At 44.7% G+C, this 14,093-nt stretch overlaps 1 protein-coding gene across 1 annotated transcript in view; it reads left to right on the top strand.

Annotated features, from left to right (window-relative positions):
- ASCC3 (activating signal cointegrator 1 complex subunit 3) overlaps positions 1 to 14,093 on the top strand; it is a 214,471-nt gene that overhangs the window by 99,402 nt on the left and 100,976 nt on the right. The window contains exon 14 of the mRNA XM_083731023.1: positions 312 to 446. Within this exon, the coding sequence (XP_083587149.1) occupies positions 312 to 446 (135 nt within the window). The remainder of the gene's footprint in view (positions 1 to 311; positions 447 to 14,093) is intronic.

Genomic DNA, 14,093 nt, shown 5'->3' with positions numbered 1-14,093 from the left:
GGGTTAGCGGAGTCTGTAACCTGAAGCGTATGTAACCCAAGGTACCACTGTATTTGTTTGCACTGAATTAGAACAGGCTGGATAACCTGTGGACCTCTAAGGGTTGTTGGGCTCCAATTCCCTTCTTCCCTGATCGATGGCCATGCTAGCGAAAGCTGATGAGAATTTGAGTCAAACAATCTCTGGAGGGTTAACTAACCCTGATTAAAATGACTTCTATTTGTTTATTATTTAATTTAGTCCTAAATCACTAGTATTCTTAACCAATTCCTATTGCTCAATATATTTTTTTTAATCTCTTTTATTTCAAGGTGATGGTGTTTGTTCATGCACGGAATGCTACTGTCAGAACTGCAATGGCTCTTCGTGAGAAAGCTAAGAATAACGGTCACATTTGCTACTTTTTGCCAACCCAAGGTCCTGACTATGGGCAACTAGAAAAACAAGTAAGTGGTTTCTATGGCTAATTTATTTTGATGTCCTACCATAACAAGGTCCATTAATACCTTCCTGTTTTTACTGCTTACCGTGGTGTGTTTTTCTTTTGTTTTTCAATGGATTAAACATTGGTTCTGTGTTTGAACACACTGATTCATTCTAAGGGTTAAATTTCACAAGCATTGCATTTACCTTGTGTCTGCTTCTAGGGCTGCAAATACGTTTTTTTCTGATGAAAGCAGTATTTTAAACATGAATGTAGCGTTCATTATTTATGCAAGGCAGATGTATGTCAAAACATATTGTAAGAAGTAACCCATAATACTTTTGCTGTTGCCTCATAGCATGGGAGCCAATGTACCATTTAACCCTCTTGCACCACCTTAGAAACATCACAAGATCTTGACTATATGAGAGCTGTCCTCAACTTGGTTCCTTCTCATGCCACCATTTTTAAGTTGTCAGGAGATTAATTTTGCACTGAGAAGGAGCACGTGTGCATTCTTCTCAAAGGCCTCAATCTTTTAGCTAGAACAACATGACACCTACACCCATGAATATACTGTCAAGTGGGCCCTGTTTGTAGGATTCCTAGTGTCCTTTGGGGGTGGGGAGATGTGATATGAATATGATAAAATATTCACAACATTTTGTATCTCTGATAGTATTTCACATTCACATTGTGGCAGCTGCGGTTGTTAATCAATGCTAGTGTTATGGTAGCTTACCAAGAGTGAATCATTGGCATTCTAAGGCGGTCTTAAATAGAGTGTAGATGTTGCTCTGTGAGTACATTTAGGTGCATATTGAGTTTATGCTCATGTCAGTTAACAGACTTGTCTTCCTATCATCCCCAGTACTGTGGAAACGGGCTCTAGCTGGAGAAGTGAAGGTCTGCATCCTTGACTTCATTTACCAAACCAACTGTAAACATTACTAATAATTTACCTGCTCTACTTATTCACTGAGCTCTTACCATTGACTTCTGTATTTCTCCCTGGCTCCAGCTGTGGCTGCAAAGTTCAACCATGGTTAATTTACGGTGGCAGAACGTTTGATGTCTGCTAATATTTCAACATGGGATTTACGTGTGTTCACTATTTTTTGTTGTTGTTGGTACTCCTTGACGTGTCATGCTAATTAAAATCCATCTGTTAAGAAACAGCTATACATTACTAAAACATTAATATTAGTTTCCATAAGTGACAGTTTGCTGCTAAAACCCATAGGTTGCTCTCTCATTAGTGATAATTAATGGAGCTTTTTCACTGCCCTGTGAGACACACGAACAAAAGAGATGTTTTCATCTGCTGATGTTTGCAGGAAAGAGTCATTTGTAGTTTGCAGCTCATTTATGCAAAACATTTATCATAACAAAACTGAAGCAGAGCACATCAAAGGCTTGCTTCAGATATAACCTTGCTTAAAATGTCAGCGGCTTTCATAGAATCATAGAACTGCAGAGTTGGAAGGGACACTGAGCTTCATCTAGTCCAACCCACTGCAATGCAGGAATCCCAACTAAAGCATTAATCACAGATGGACATCCAACATATGCTTAAAAACCTCCAGTAAGGAGGGAGTCCACTCTGGGTATGCAGCTTGAGGGTACTTCTGGGTCCATTTCTATGGCTTGAGTGCAGGGGCGCCGACTTATAAAAAATATTGGGGGGGCCCATACCGGGGTCCTGCCCCGGGAAGTTTTATAAGATCCGCTCCCGGCCCATTGCTGCTGCTGCCGCCCGCCTCGTGGCCCCCTCGCCAGCTGAGGGAGGGAGAGAGACCGAGAAGGAGAGAGATGCGTGGTGGGCAAGGCAAGTGCCCGCCGCGCCTCGCCTCCCACCGCCCCTCGTGCCGGCCGCCCCCTCCCCTCCCTTCCCCGCGCGCGCGCGCTCGCTCGCCCTCCTCACCCCAGCTCTTGGCCGTTCGCCCCAGGAACTCGCCGCTGTTGGGGTTGTAGATGAACCTCCGCCACTCGGCCATAGACTGGCTGAAGGGCTTCTCCTCCTCCTTGGCCATAGCGAGAGAGAGAGAGAGAGAGAGAGAGAGAGAGAGAGGCTGGAAAGAGAGAGGGAGCTCGGCGGTTCGCGGGCGGCGGTTTTTCCCCTGCCGAAACAACAGCGGCTCCTCAGAACCGCTAAGTAACTCTCCCTCAGGCGCCCGGCGGGAGAGCAGAAGAGAGGAAAAGGAAAGAGGGGCTGGGCCAGTCGCACGCACCGAGCAAAACTACTCGCGCCGCCTCTTTTACTACCGTAATAATTATTTGTTTTAACTCATTACTGAATGTATTTTAAAAGGTAACTATCATCAAACAAGGAAAATAAAAAATACCAACATAATTTTGTGATTTTACAAAGCATAATATAACTACCGTATTTTTCGCTCTATAACACGCACCTGACCATAACACGCACATCGTTTTTAGAGGAGGAAAACAAGGGAAAAAAACATTCTGAATGAAACAGTGGATGTATCATTTTTGTGCTTCATGCTGTGGCCACAGACATGTGATCTGATGGTGAATTTGGGATGACCCAATGCAAAAATCCTGAGGATCCATGTGGATCCATGTTTTGTAACCACGTTTTTGCACCATTGCAGCCCCAGGCAACAGTGGGTGCGTGATTTTGGGGGGGCAGGCTGTAGCCATGGACATGCTATGTGCTCTGATGGTGAATTTGGGCTGACCCAATGCAAAGATCCTGAGGATCCATGTGGATCCATGTTTTGTAACCACGTTTTTGCACCATTGCAGCCCCAGGCAACAGTGGGTGCGTGATTTTTGGGGGGCAGGCTGTAGCCATGGACATGCTAGGTGCTCTGATGGTGAATTTGGGCTGGCCCAATGCAAAGATCCTGAGGATCCATGTGGATCCATGTTTTGTAACCACGTTTTTGCACCATTGCAGCCCCAGGCAACAGTGGGTGCGTGATTTTTGGGGGGCAGGCTGTAGCCATGGACATGCTATGTGATCTGATGGTGAATTTGGGCTGACCCAATGCAAAGATCCTGAGGATCCATGTGGATCCATGTTTTGTAACCACGTTTTTGCACCACTGCAGCCCCAGGCAACAGTGGGTGCGTGATTTTTGGGGGGCAGGCTGTAGCCATGGACATGCTATGTGCTCTGATGGTGAATTTGGGCTGACCCAATGCAAAGATCCTGAGGATCCATGTGGATCCATGTTTTGTCACCACGTTTTTGCACCATTGCAGCCCCAGGGAACAGTGGGTGCGTGATTTTGGGGGGGCAGGCTGTAGCCATGGACATGCTATGTGCTCTGATGGTGAATTTGGGCTGACCCAATGCAAAGATTCTGAGGATCCATGTGGATCCATGCTTTTTAACCACGTTTTTGCACCATTGCAGCCCCAGGCAACAGTGGGTGCGTGGTTTTGGGGGGCAGGCTGTAGCCATGGACATGCTATGTGATCTGATGGTGAATTTGGGCTGACCCAATGCAAAGATCCTGAGGATCCATGTGGATCCATGCTTTTTAACCACATTTTAAGTGGGGAGGGAAGGAAAAACACAGAAGGGACACGGAGCAGGAGAGGGGTGTGCAGAGAAGCAGCTGGCTAAGAATGCAGGAGAGGGGTATAACAGGAGGAGGGAGGAAAGGAAGGCAAAAGTTTTCCCTCACCTACCCACCCAAGTCAGCCAGCTCGCTCTCTCTCTCTCTCGCTCTCTCTCTCTCTCCCTCCTGCACGGAGCACAGAGACACACTCTGCTTTCCCTCTGCCTGGAGGGGAGGGGCTTTCCCTGCTCTTTGTTCCGTTTGAGCAAACACAGCAAGGAAACAGAGCAGGGTGGGCAGTAAGACCCTGAGGCAGAATGCCGGAAAAATACGGTAATAATTTTCTTAAATTATTGGGGGGGCAGAGCCCCCCCAAACGAATTTTTGAGGGGGCTCGGGCCCCCTCAGGCCCCATGGAGTCGGCGCCTATGCTTGAGTGGCCTCAGTGATGTGGAGCGACTTCCATCAGCTTTGACTGATGGCTCAGCTGCTCCCCTATCTGGGCAGAGATTGCCTAACTTCTGATGACTATGCTCTGGTAACCTCTAGGTTATATTACTGCAACATGTTATACGTGGGGTTGCATCTGAAGACAATTTGGAAACTTCAGCTGGTGCAGAATTTGGCATCCAGGTTGCTCACCAGGACAAGACAGTTTCAGCATATGACAGCAATCCTGGTCCAACTGCACTGGCTGCCAAATAGCTTCTGGGCTTTCTGCTGTTAGCATCCTTTTCTGCATTTCCCCCCTCCCCTTCTGATTTTAGCATGTTGCAATCTTGTAATGAATTCCTTTTACTGAAGACTTATTTTTAAATGTTCTGAATGAAAATGACTTTTTTAAAAAAAGGATTATCTTATTTGCTTACTGAGAACAATAATACTTTTTCAGTAAAAGATAAGTTAATCTGTTTTGCGTCTTGCTAAGCAGGTAATTACAAAATTCTGCAGATGAACTTATAAAATGGAAAAAAGTGTTTAATAAATGTAGGAGAGAGATATAGGAGGTGTTATTAATTAACACTGTTCATATTCTCATCTATACTCTGGCAATATCTTTGGCATAATTAAATGAGATAATATCTCAGTAGAATAAAGTTTAGGGATTGGGGGGGATCCACTGCGGTCAAACGAACTTGTGTTCTTATCCACCTTGTATTCAAAAGAGGAAATGGCCTGGTTTGTGCATCACATTATCCATCATAGCAAAAATACACTATGGTTTAATGTGAAAGAGCAACCTGCTGATGCGCACCCTTGGGCCCTTTGCTCCTCCCTCATTGTTGGCTTGTGCTGTGAACTGTCCAGCACATCCATCCGAAAAATGAAATTATGAGCAATGGGAACTTTGAGTTCAGCTCTACAATATTTTTCCATTTTTCTGTTCTTACTATAGCAATGGGGCAAGGGGGCTAAAAGCAGATATTTGCTAGCTTCAAACATATGTAACCAAACATTATAAATTAGACATTACATTATTATTGTTGTTGTTGTTGTTAATAATAATAATATTTTTTTATTTGTACCCTGCACATCTGGCTGGGTTTCCCCAGTCACTCTGGGCGGCTTCCAACAAAGATTAAAAATACATTAAAACACCAGTCATTAAAAACTTCCCTGAACAGGGCTGCCTTCAGATGTCTTCTAAACGTCAGATACTTGTTTATCTCTTTGACAGCTGATGGGAGGGTGTTCCATAGTCTGGGGTTATCCACATTGTGTCATCCAGATATTTGGGGCTACAACTCCCATCAGCCCCAGCTAATATGGTTGGTGGTTAGAGATGATCGGAGTATAGTCCACAACATATGGAGGTCATAGGGCTTGCTGTTCCTGGGACAGTTCCGTTTCCAACCTCAATTCTGTGTCTTATGGGTTGCCAATAGAGGAGCAACCCAGCTTTGTTGGGACATGGTTGGCTTGACTTCACCCAGACTTAATTGGGGCACATGGACTCTTCTGTCATAATAGCCATATGGCAGAGAGGCAGACCCACAGTGATAGTGTGTATGTACACATACATGCATGTGTGGATAGATGTGGATAGTTTTAGGCATATCTTCCCCTTCACTCTGAATAACCCACACCATGAATCATTAACAAACTGTAATTTGTTTGGATACCAGTCAATAATGAAACTCGTTCAAGTTTTAGAAACAAAATTACTTTTGTCCTCATGCTGGGAAAGATGACATTGAAGAGAGAGTCTATTTTACTTCAGCAGCTTCCTATTCCACGTAGCATAACATTTTGACAAAATAAAGAGCCAGTGGATTTTTTAAGAGCCTGACAGGAGACAACCTGCCCTTTCAATTTTGAAATAAAACCTCTCATAGGAATTAACAGACATCTGTAAGTAATTAAGAATTACTCTCAGGAATTTATTCTCGACTAAAGCTTTCAGGCATTATGGATGATGTCAATCCCTTTCAGAAACATTAAGAATTGGAAATAGTTGACAGAGAAGGAACACACGCACACACAGAGAGACAGAATCTGGAAAACAGTGGCTTATAGAAAAAACAGCTCATCAGAGTTGAAAGCCTGCTTCAGACATAATGTGTCAGGGACCGGCAGGGCTCTGACAAGCGTGTGATAGAGGCAGGAGGCCAGGGGATTGATCCAGGAGAGGGGGGGCAGCCTTTTATGGGGTTTGTCACTGGCCATGAGGTTGGAGCCAGGGCAGCAGGGGGAGATGAATGATGAGGGCCGTCAGAGACAGAGATGGGCATGTTGGGGGAAGAGGCTGTTCAGGCGAGGGTTGGGTCAGTTAAGTCCCCACCACTTCCCTCCCTGCTGTCTCCTAGAACCAGGAGAGGCCTGAAGAGGGAAGAGCAGTGATGCCTTCTGTGCAGGAGAAGTCTCAGGTTGTGTACATGCACCCCGCCAGGTGAGGGTACATAAGCTGGTGGAGGGGCAAGGGCCCACTGTTACTGCAACTGCTCCCCAGGGCACAGACTTTGGGACAGATGCCTAGAGGCTAGAAGCATGTGCAAGTGCTTATCTGGGGCACCATGGGAGTTGCTTTAAGTGTCTAAGATGTAACTAAAAAACAAACACATTTCTTGGCTAGAGATTCCTAGGACATGATGCTAAACCACAGGCAGCTGTTGTACAGTCTTTCAAGTTGCATTTTAGTAAATTCAGTAGTGACTAGGAATGAGGGGCATGGAACAAGGAGCTCAATGTTTTATACGCTGTTCTCCCCTGTTTGTTTTATCTTCCTATAACAACCCTGTGAGGTAGCTAGGCTGAGAGATGATGACTGGCCCAAGGTCACTGAGTGAGCTTCATTTGTAGGGATTTGAACCCTGGGGAGGAAGTCAGCATTGTGTGAAGGCATTTTGGCTTCCCTCTCTTCCACCTACATGCTGTTCCGGGAGTTCTCTTGACCCCACACCAAAGCCAATTTCAGGGGCATGGGAGAGAGGGGGGGAGGAAAGAAGAGAACCCCTATTGTACAACCACAAGTCCTTGCGCAGATCTTCCACTGACAGGATTCATTCATTGATTCCCAACCCTAGTCTCCTGTTGCCATATTTCAAAAAGTGAATATCCCAACACAAAAGTTGGTTTTTTAGCAAAGTTGTTGAGCTGGTGTGATGATTGAAAAGAAGCAATCTATAAATAAAGTACCACCTGCAACTTTACAAAGGTTTGCTATGTTTTTATTTTCTAACCACTTATCTGTTATGTGAACCTTGAGTTAGCTGTTTCCACCAAGCAAAGGGGGGGGGGGGAGGAGAGGAAGACTATGTTTTAAAAAATGTACTTCTACGTCACATGCCTTAAACCAGCATTTTAGTTTTGAATCAGTTTTAAACTGAAAATTATTTTCAGAACAGAAACATTTTAATGTAACACTAAAATATATGAGATTATATATATATATATATATATATATATATATATATATATATATATATATGCTTTCGTAGATTTTCACGGGTACAGGAATGCAGGTTTTGGTGTCCTCGGGTGTCTTCCCGTGTAAAAGTTGGGGTGTCTAGGCGACGTTTCGACGAGGTCTCACTCGTCATCTTCAGGCTGGTGCTTTCGGCTTCTTGTTACTGGAACAGAGCGGGATCTCAGTGTTTGAGTTCCTATAAATACTGTAGAGGGGGTGTGGTGTCTAGCCTCCAATGTTCTGGGCAGAGAGGAAGTTCCCAGGCTAGTGTGCCTTTTCTTCTTTTGTTCCTTAATTACTTGAGAGATACCTTGAGTGATTTCTTGAGTGATATCCTGAGTACCACTTAGGTGGGTCATTAGGTGTGGATTAGTTGCTAAAGTCTTTGTGTCTTGACCTCTTGAACTTTGTGAAGAGTTTTCCTGAGAAGATGGCTGTATTGCACTTAGTTGTGCTTTGGCTTGGCTTCGTGTATAGGGGCGAGCTGTGGTTTTGTGGCTTGTGTCAGCCAGATCTGTGTAGGGATTGCAGGGGGGTGCAGCATCCGGAGGTGCCACCATGGATTGGCTACTGGATGGTGTCAGTAATTCATCTGTGGAGAGGGTCTGGGTTTGGGTCTGGTGTGGTTGATTGGTGTTGGCGTTCTGTGTGCCTCTGGATCTGGTGTCAGTTTTTGTGGGGAGGGCTAATTTCCAGATGTCTGGCAAGCGGGATGTGTCGTCACGCTTGTTCATGTTGTGAGGGTGTTTCTCTATCTCGATGGCTTCCATGATTATTCTCTTGTGGTGATGTTCCGTGTTAAAGAGCAATTTGGAATCTGCAAAATTAATTTCGTGTCCTGTTTCTTCCTTCCTTATATCAAGGGCACTACAGATAAAATTAGCAAAATCCTCCATAAACACAATATCAAAACAGCCTTTTGCACCAACCAAAAAATAGCCAATATCCTCAGAAACCCCAAGGATAAAATCCAGTTGGAAAACCAAGGGATCTATGAAATACCCTGCAAAGTCTGCCCAGCCACGTACATTGGACAAACAAACAGACGAATAAATGCACGTATCGCAGAACACAAGAATGCCGTCAAAAAAGAAGAAAAAACTTCCTCTCTTTTCCAACACATGAAAGAAACAGGACACGAAATTAATTTTGCAGATTCCAAATTGCTCTTTAACACGGAACATCACCACAAGAGAATAATCATGGAAGCCATCGAGATAGAGAAACACCCTCACAACATGAACAAGCGTGACGACACATCCCGCTTGCCAGACATCTGGAAATTAGCCCTCCCCACAAAAACTGACACCAGATCCAGAGGCACACAGAACGCCAACACCAATCAACCACACCAGACCCAAACCCAGACCCTCTCCACAGATGAATTACTGACACCATCCAGTAGCCAATCCATGGTGGCACCTCCGGATGCTGCACCCCCCTGCAATCCCTACACAGATCTGGCTGACACAAGCCACAAAACCACAGCTCGCCCCTATACACGAAGCCAAGCCAAAGCACAACTAAGTGCAATACAGCCATCTTCTCAGGAAAACTCTTCACAAAGTTCAAGAGGTCAAGACACAAAGACTTTAGCAACTAATCCACACCTAATGACCCACCTAAGTGGTACTCAGGATATCACTCAAGAAATCACTCAAGGTATCTCTCAAGTAATTAAGGAACAAAAGAAGAAAAGGCACACTAGCCTGGGAACTTCCTCTCTGCCCAGAACATTGGAGGCTAGACACCACACCCCCTCTACAGTATTTATAGGAACTCAAACATTGAGATCCCGCTCTGTTCCAGTAACAAGAAGCCGAAAGCACCAGCCTGAAGATGACGAGTGAGACCTCGTCGAAACGTCGCCTAGACACCCCAACTTTTACACGGGAAGACACCCGAGGACACCAAAACCTGCATTCCTGTACCCGTGAAAATCTACGAAAGCAAATATATATATATATTTACACACACACATATATATAGTATTGAGAGCCACCTTGTGGAATTTTTTGTTGTTGCACATTTCTTATTTGATTGTGTTTTTAGTATATAATCTGGTTTGCTGCTGTCTTTTAATATCTTATTTTTTTAAGTATTAGTACTTTTGTTTATACTCTGATTATGTTTTTCAATATACTTTCTACACTCAGCACTTTGAAAGTAACCTTTCCTCTATTCTTACTTTAAGCTGGTGAGAGGGGGAATGTGACAAATGGAATGATTTTAACAAGGTCAATACTTTCTGCAGTTATTGGCAGTATTTAGATGATCATATATTGGTTTCTTAAGTGAAGATTTGCAGAAGTCTTTCTCACACACACAGCCCCTTGATTCCTCCCTTCACAGTTTGCGGTCATCAAACCAAGAAGTCTCTAATTAACCATAAGTTGCCTGAACTGGGAAACTATCCTCACCAGCATCAGAACAAGACAGGATCTTAACCATTGAAGTTGGTTTAAAGACTGAAGCTGGTTCAGACAAAATGGGAAACTATGGTTAAAGACTTCCTGGTTTAATCACAGCTCACACAAAGCAGCTTGTGTGAGGAAAACACTTATGAATCTCAGGTTACTAAGCCAGGATCATCCAACCTGGGCCATTGTGTTCAAACATGCTCAGTGGTGATAAATGATAACAGATGTTCCAAATAACATAATGCCTTCCTGTAGGTAGTGTAGTTGCTTTTTACACTTCCCTGTTAAATATGCCTTGATGGTATAAAACAACTGAATGATTATGTATATTACCTGTTTGTCTCTGAAACTTGCAAAACAACACCATTGAGGACTAATGAATGTCTCTTTGGTGCCAGTTCTATGCTTCAACAATGTCAGGTGCCTAAATTGGCTGTATATTTGCAAGAATTTAACAAGCACCTGGCTGGATATATGTAACCCTCCAGCACTCCTTCTGTTCTACAGGAAAGTAGATCAAAATGTAGTACGTTAAGACTGCAATTCTAAATACACTTACTAGGCAGTGAGCCCAAGTGAGCACAGTGGGACTTCGGAGTAAACCTGAGTAGGATAGTCCTGTAAGAATCACATGTCCACTTCTTGTGTAAGCCTGACTGGAAGTCCATTTATTTGGGGTCAGTTTGTGTTTATCATTCTACATAGAATGTTTCAATTAGCAAGGGATGTTTATAATCTCATTTCCCTGCACTGCGGCCTTGTGAGTAAGCTATTTTAACTCATTTCCAGTTTGTTGGCCACCAATCTTAGGCTGAATGAAAAAGAGGGAAAGCACAGAAAACTGAAGCACAGGGGCTTGCTCTCTCTCCTTCTTAGTAAGATCTCAGTTATAGCTGAGACATTTACATCTTGCTTTGCAAAGTGCAGTAAAAATTGGGAAAGCAAAAGCACAAGTAGCTTCCCGCCCCCCTTTCGTCACTTTTCTCTGTAATATCTGAACATCTGAGCCTGGCAGAGGCTGCCTTGTGAACCTTGCCATCAGTGATCCAACCCTAATCTTCCATCCACTGGGCGATGCTGGCCTCTGTCTCCTGATGTCAACGTTTTAAATGTACTCTCTTGAAAGATATAGCCACCTCAAAAGCAGATAACTACATATTTTTGAACCCACCTAATATTGCTATGGATATGGCATCTGCATATAGGATGATAGAGTTGTTCAGGCTGGCATAATGAAATTTGCTGTTACTCATTTCATAGATTACTAGTATGACTAGATATCTAACTATAGTCATGTATATTGGCAGCTGGTTGCATATTATGAAGGGCATATTTATAACTTATTTTGTAACTACTTTATATGAACTGAGATACATTACTCCACCTCATTTTTTCCTCATAGCTGCCCTGTAAGGTAAGTCACCATAGGAAATACTGGTTAGAAATATAGAATAAGATTCATCCTTGCAGTTCTCTCTACAAAATGGTTTGAGATCTAGCAGAAGAGGAGGAGAGGAGATATGATAGCCGTCTTCAAATATCTAAAGGGCTGTCATATGGAGGATGGAGCGAGCTTGTTTTCTCCTGCTCCAGAGGCTAGGAACCAACCAATGCATTCGAGTTACAAGAAAGGATGTTCTGAATAAACATCGGGATAAACTTTTGATAGTAAGAGCTGTTCAGCAGTGGAACAGACTCCCTCAGGAGGTAGTGGACTCTCCTTCCTTGGAGGTTTTTAAGCAGATGCTTTAGTTGAGATTCTTGCTTTGCAGGGGGTTGAACTAGATGACCCTTGGTGCCCCTTCCAGCTCTACAATTCTATGATTCTATGAGAAGGGGGGAATTTTGTGGGTTTGCCCTTCCCTCTGCAGCCCTCCACCACCATTTCCCTAACTTCTGAGCAGATGTTTGTGAGATTCAGGGAGAATGAGGAATCACTTCCCCTCCTCCTTCCTGCAGATGCTTCAGGGTCTCCTTCCACTAATCTGAATATAAGGTAAAGGTAAAGGTACCCCTGCCCGTACGGGCCAGTCTTGACAGACTCTGGGGTTGTGCGCCCATCTCACTTAAGAGGCCAGGGGCCAGCGCTGTCCGGAGACACTTCCGGGTCACGTGGCCAGCGTGACATCGCTGCTCTGGCGAGCCAGAGCCGCACACGGAAACGCCGTTTACCTTCCCGCTGGTAAGCGGTCCCTATTTATCTACTTGCACCCGGAGGTGCTTTCGAACTGCTAGGTTGGCAGGTGCTGGGACCGAGCAGCGGGAGCGCACCCCACCGCAGGGATTCGAACCGCCGACCTTTCGATCGGCAAGTCCTAGGCGCTGAGGCTTTAACCCACAGCGCCACCTGCGTCCCAATCTGAATATAACCCACAATAAATAACATAATGGGAGGAATTCAGCATCTCACTAAAGTGGTTGTTCCATCAGGGCAAGCATTTTGGCATGCCTTCCTCTGCTCTGAGGGTTCTCCTGGCTGCCCCACTGTGAGCGCACAGGGGGAAAGCCACATTGTGCAAGTGGCTGTCCTTGGGCAGGGTGTCTGCTGACAGGACTCATTGGCTAACTCCCACCCAATGGGTTGTATCTAATGCTGCTGTTGTGTAAACAGAACAGACTTCAGTTCACAAAGCAGGGCTTACCCAACCTCTCTTCCCCCCCCCCTGAAGCCCTGCCCCCATTCACCCCAAGAATCTGCTGTGGATATTCCCTCAACCCACTGGAACAAATTTTTGAGAGTGCACAGGGCTCACATTGCATGAGTGAAAGTCTCTTGTACTAATGCAATGGCAGCATGGATATAACCTGATAAATATGTTTAATCCTACTCAAGTAAATTGAGAAAAGCAGCTTAATCCAAAGTACATCAGCTTAAAATGTATTTATTATTTAGATACCCCTAAGTAGAGTATAGGGACGCGGGTGGCGCTGTGGGTTAAAGCCTCTGCGCCTAGGGCTTGCCGATCGAAAGGTCGGTGGTTCGAATCCCCGCGGCGGGGTGCGCTCCCGTCGTTCGGTCCCAGCGCCTGCTAACCTAGCAGTTCGAAAGCACCCCCAGGTGCAAGTAGATAAATAGGGACCGCTTACTGGCGGGAAGGTAAACGGCGTTTCTGTGTGCTGCGCTGGCTCACCAGATGCAGCTTTGTCACGCTGGCCACGTGATTCGGAAGTGTCTCTGGACAGCGCTGGCCCCCGGCCTCTTGAGTGAGATGGGCGCACAACCCCAGAGTCTGTCAAGACTGGCCCGTACGGGCAGGGGTACCTTTACCTTTACCTTTTAAGTAGAGTATGCCTATTCATTGTATTCTGCATTAAGATGGTTATTATTGCTGCCTTTGATATACGAGTTCTGTTTTCCCTGTGACGCACCATCTCTACAGCATTCTAGGATTGCACATTTTCCTTTGCAAGATATTTTGAGGAAAAGTGTCAATAGTAAAATTAATCTCTCTTGGCTACTTCTTGAGAGAAGATACATCATTATGACATTGTTTTGTTCTCTGCATGCAAGATTGTATGAGAACATTAAAGAAAAACAACTAGGGGGGAGGAGACTACCATCATATGAGCCATCTTGGGTCATTTGCTTTTGGACTGTGAAACAATGAACAACTCCTGCTACACTAGCTCATAGAATCATAGAATTGTAGAGTTGGGACTATACCTTGGAAATGGTGCGATGTGATCTGCCATTGCCTAGAATGTCACAATTGTCCTTGTTGGGAGCTGTTGTCGAGGAGCAAAAAAGCACCTGCAGGAGACAGGACAGACAGGAAAGGTGAGGAACCCCATATCATTATCTTCTTTTC

The sequence above is a fragment of the Podarcis gaigeae genome (assembly GCF_964106915.1).
Source record: "Podarcis gaigeae genome assembly, chromosome: 3".
Classification (NCBI taxonomy): Eukaryota; Metazoa; Chordata; class Lepidosauria; order Squamata; family Lacertidae; genus Podarcis; species Podarcis gaigeae.
The sequence above is the reverse complement of the archived record's forward strand: the minus strand, read 5'-3'. Positions and strand labels throughout refer to the sequence as shown.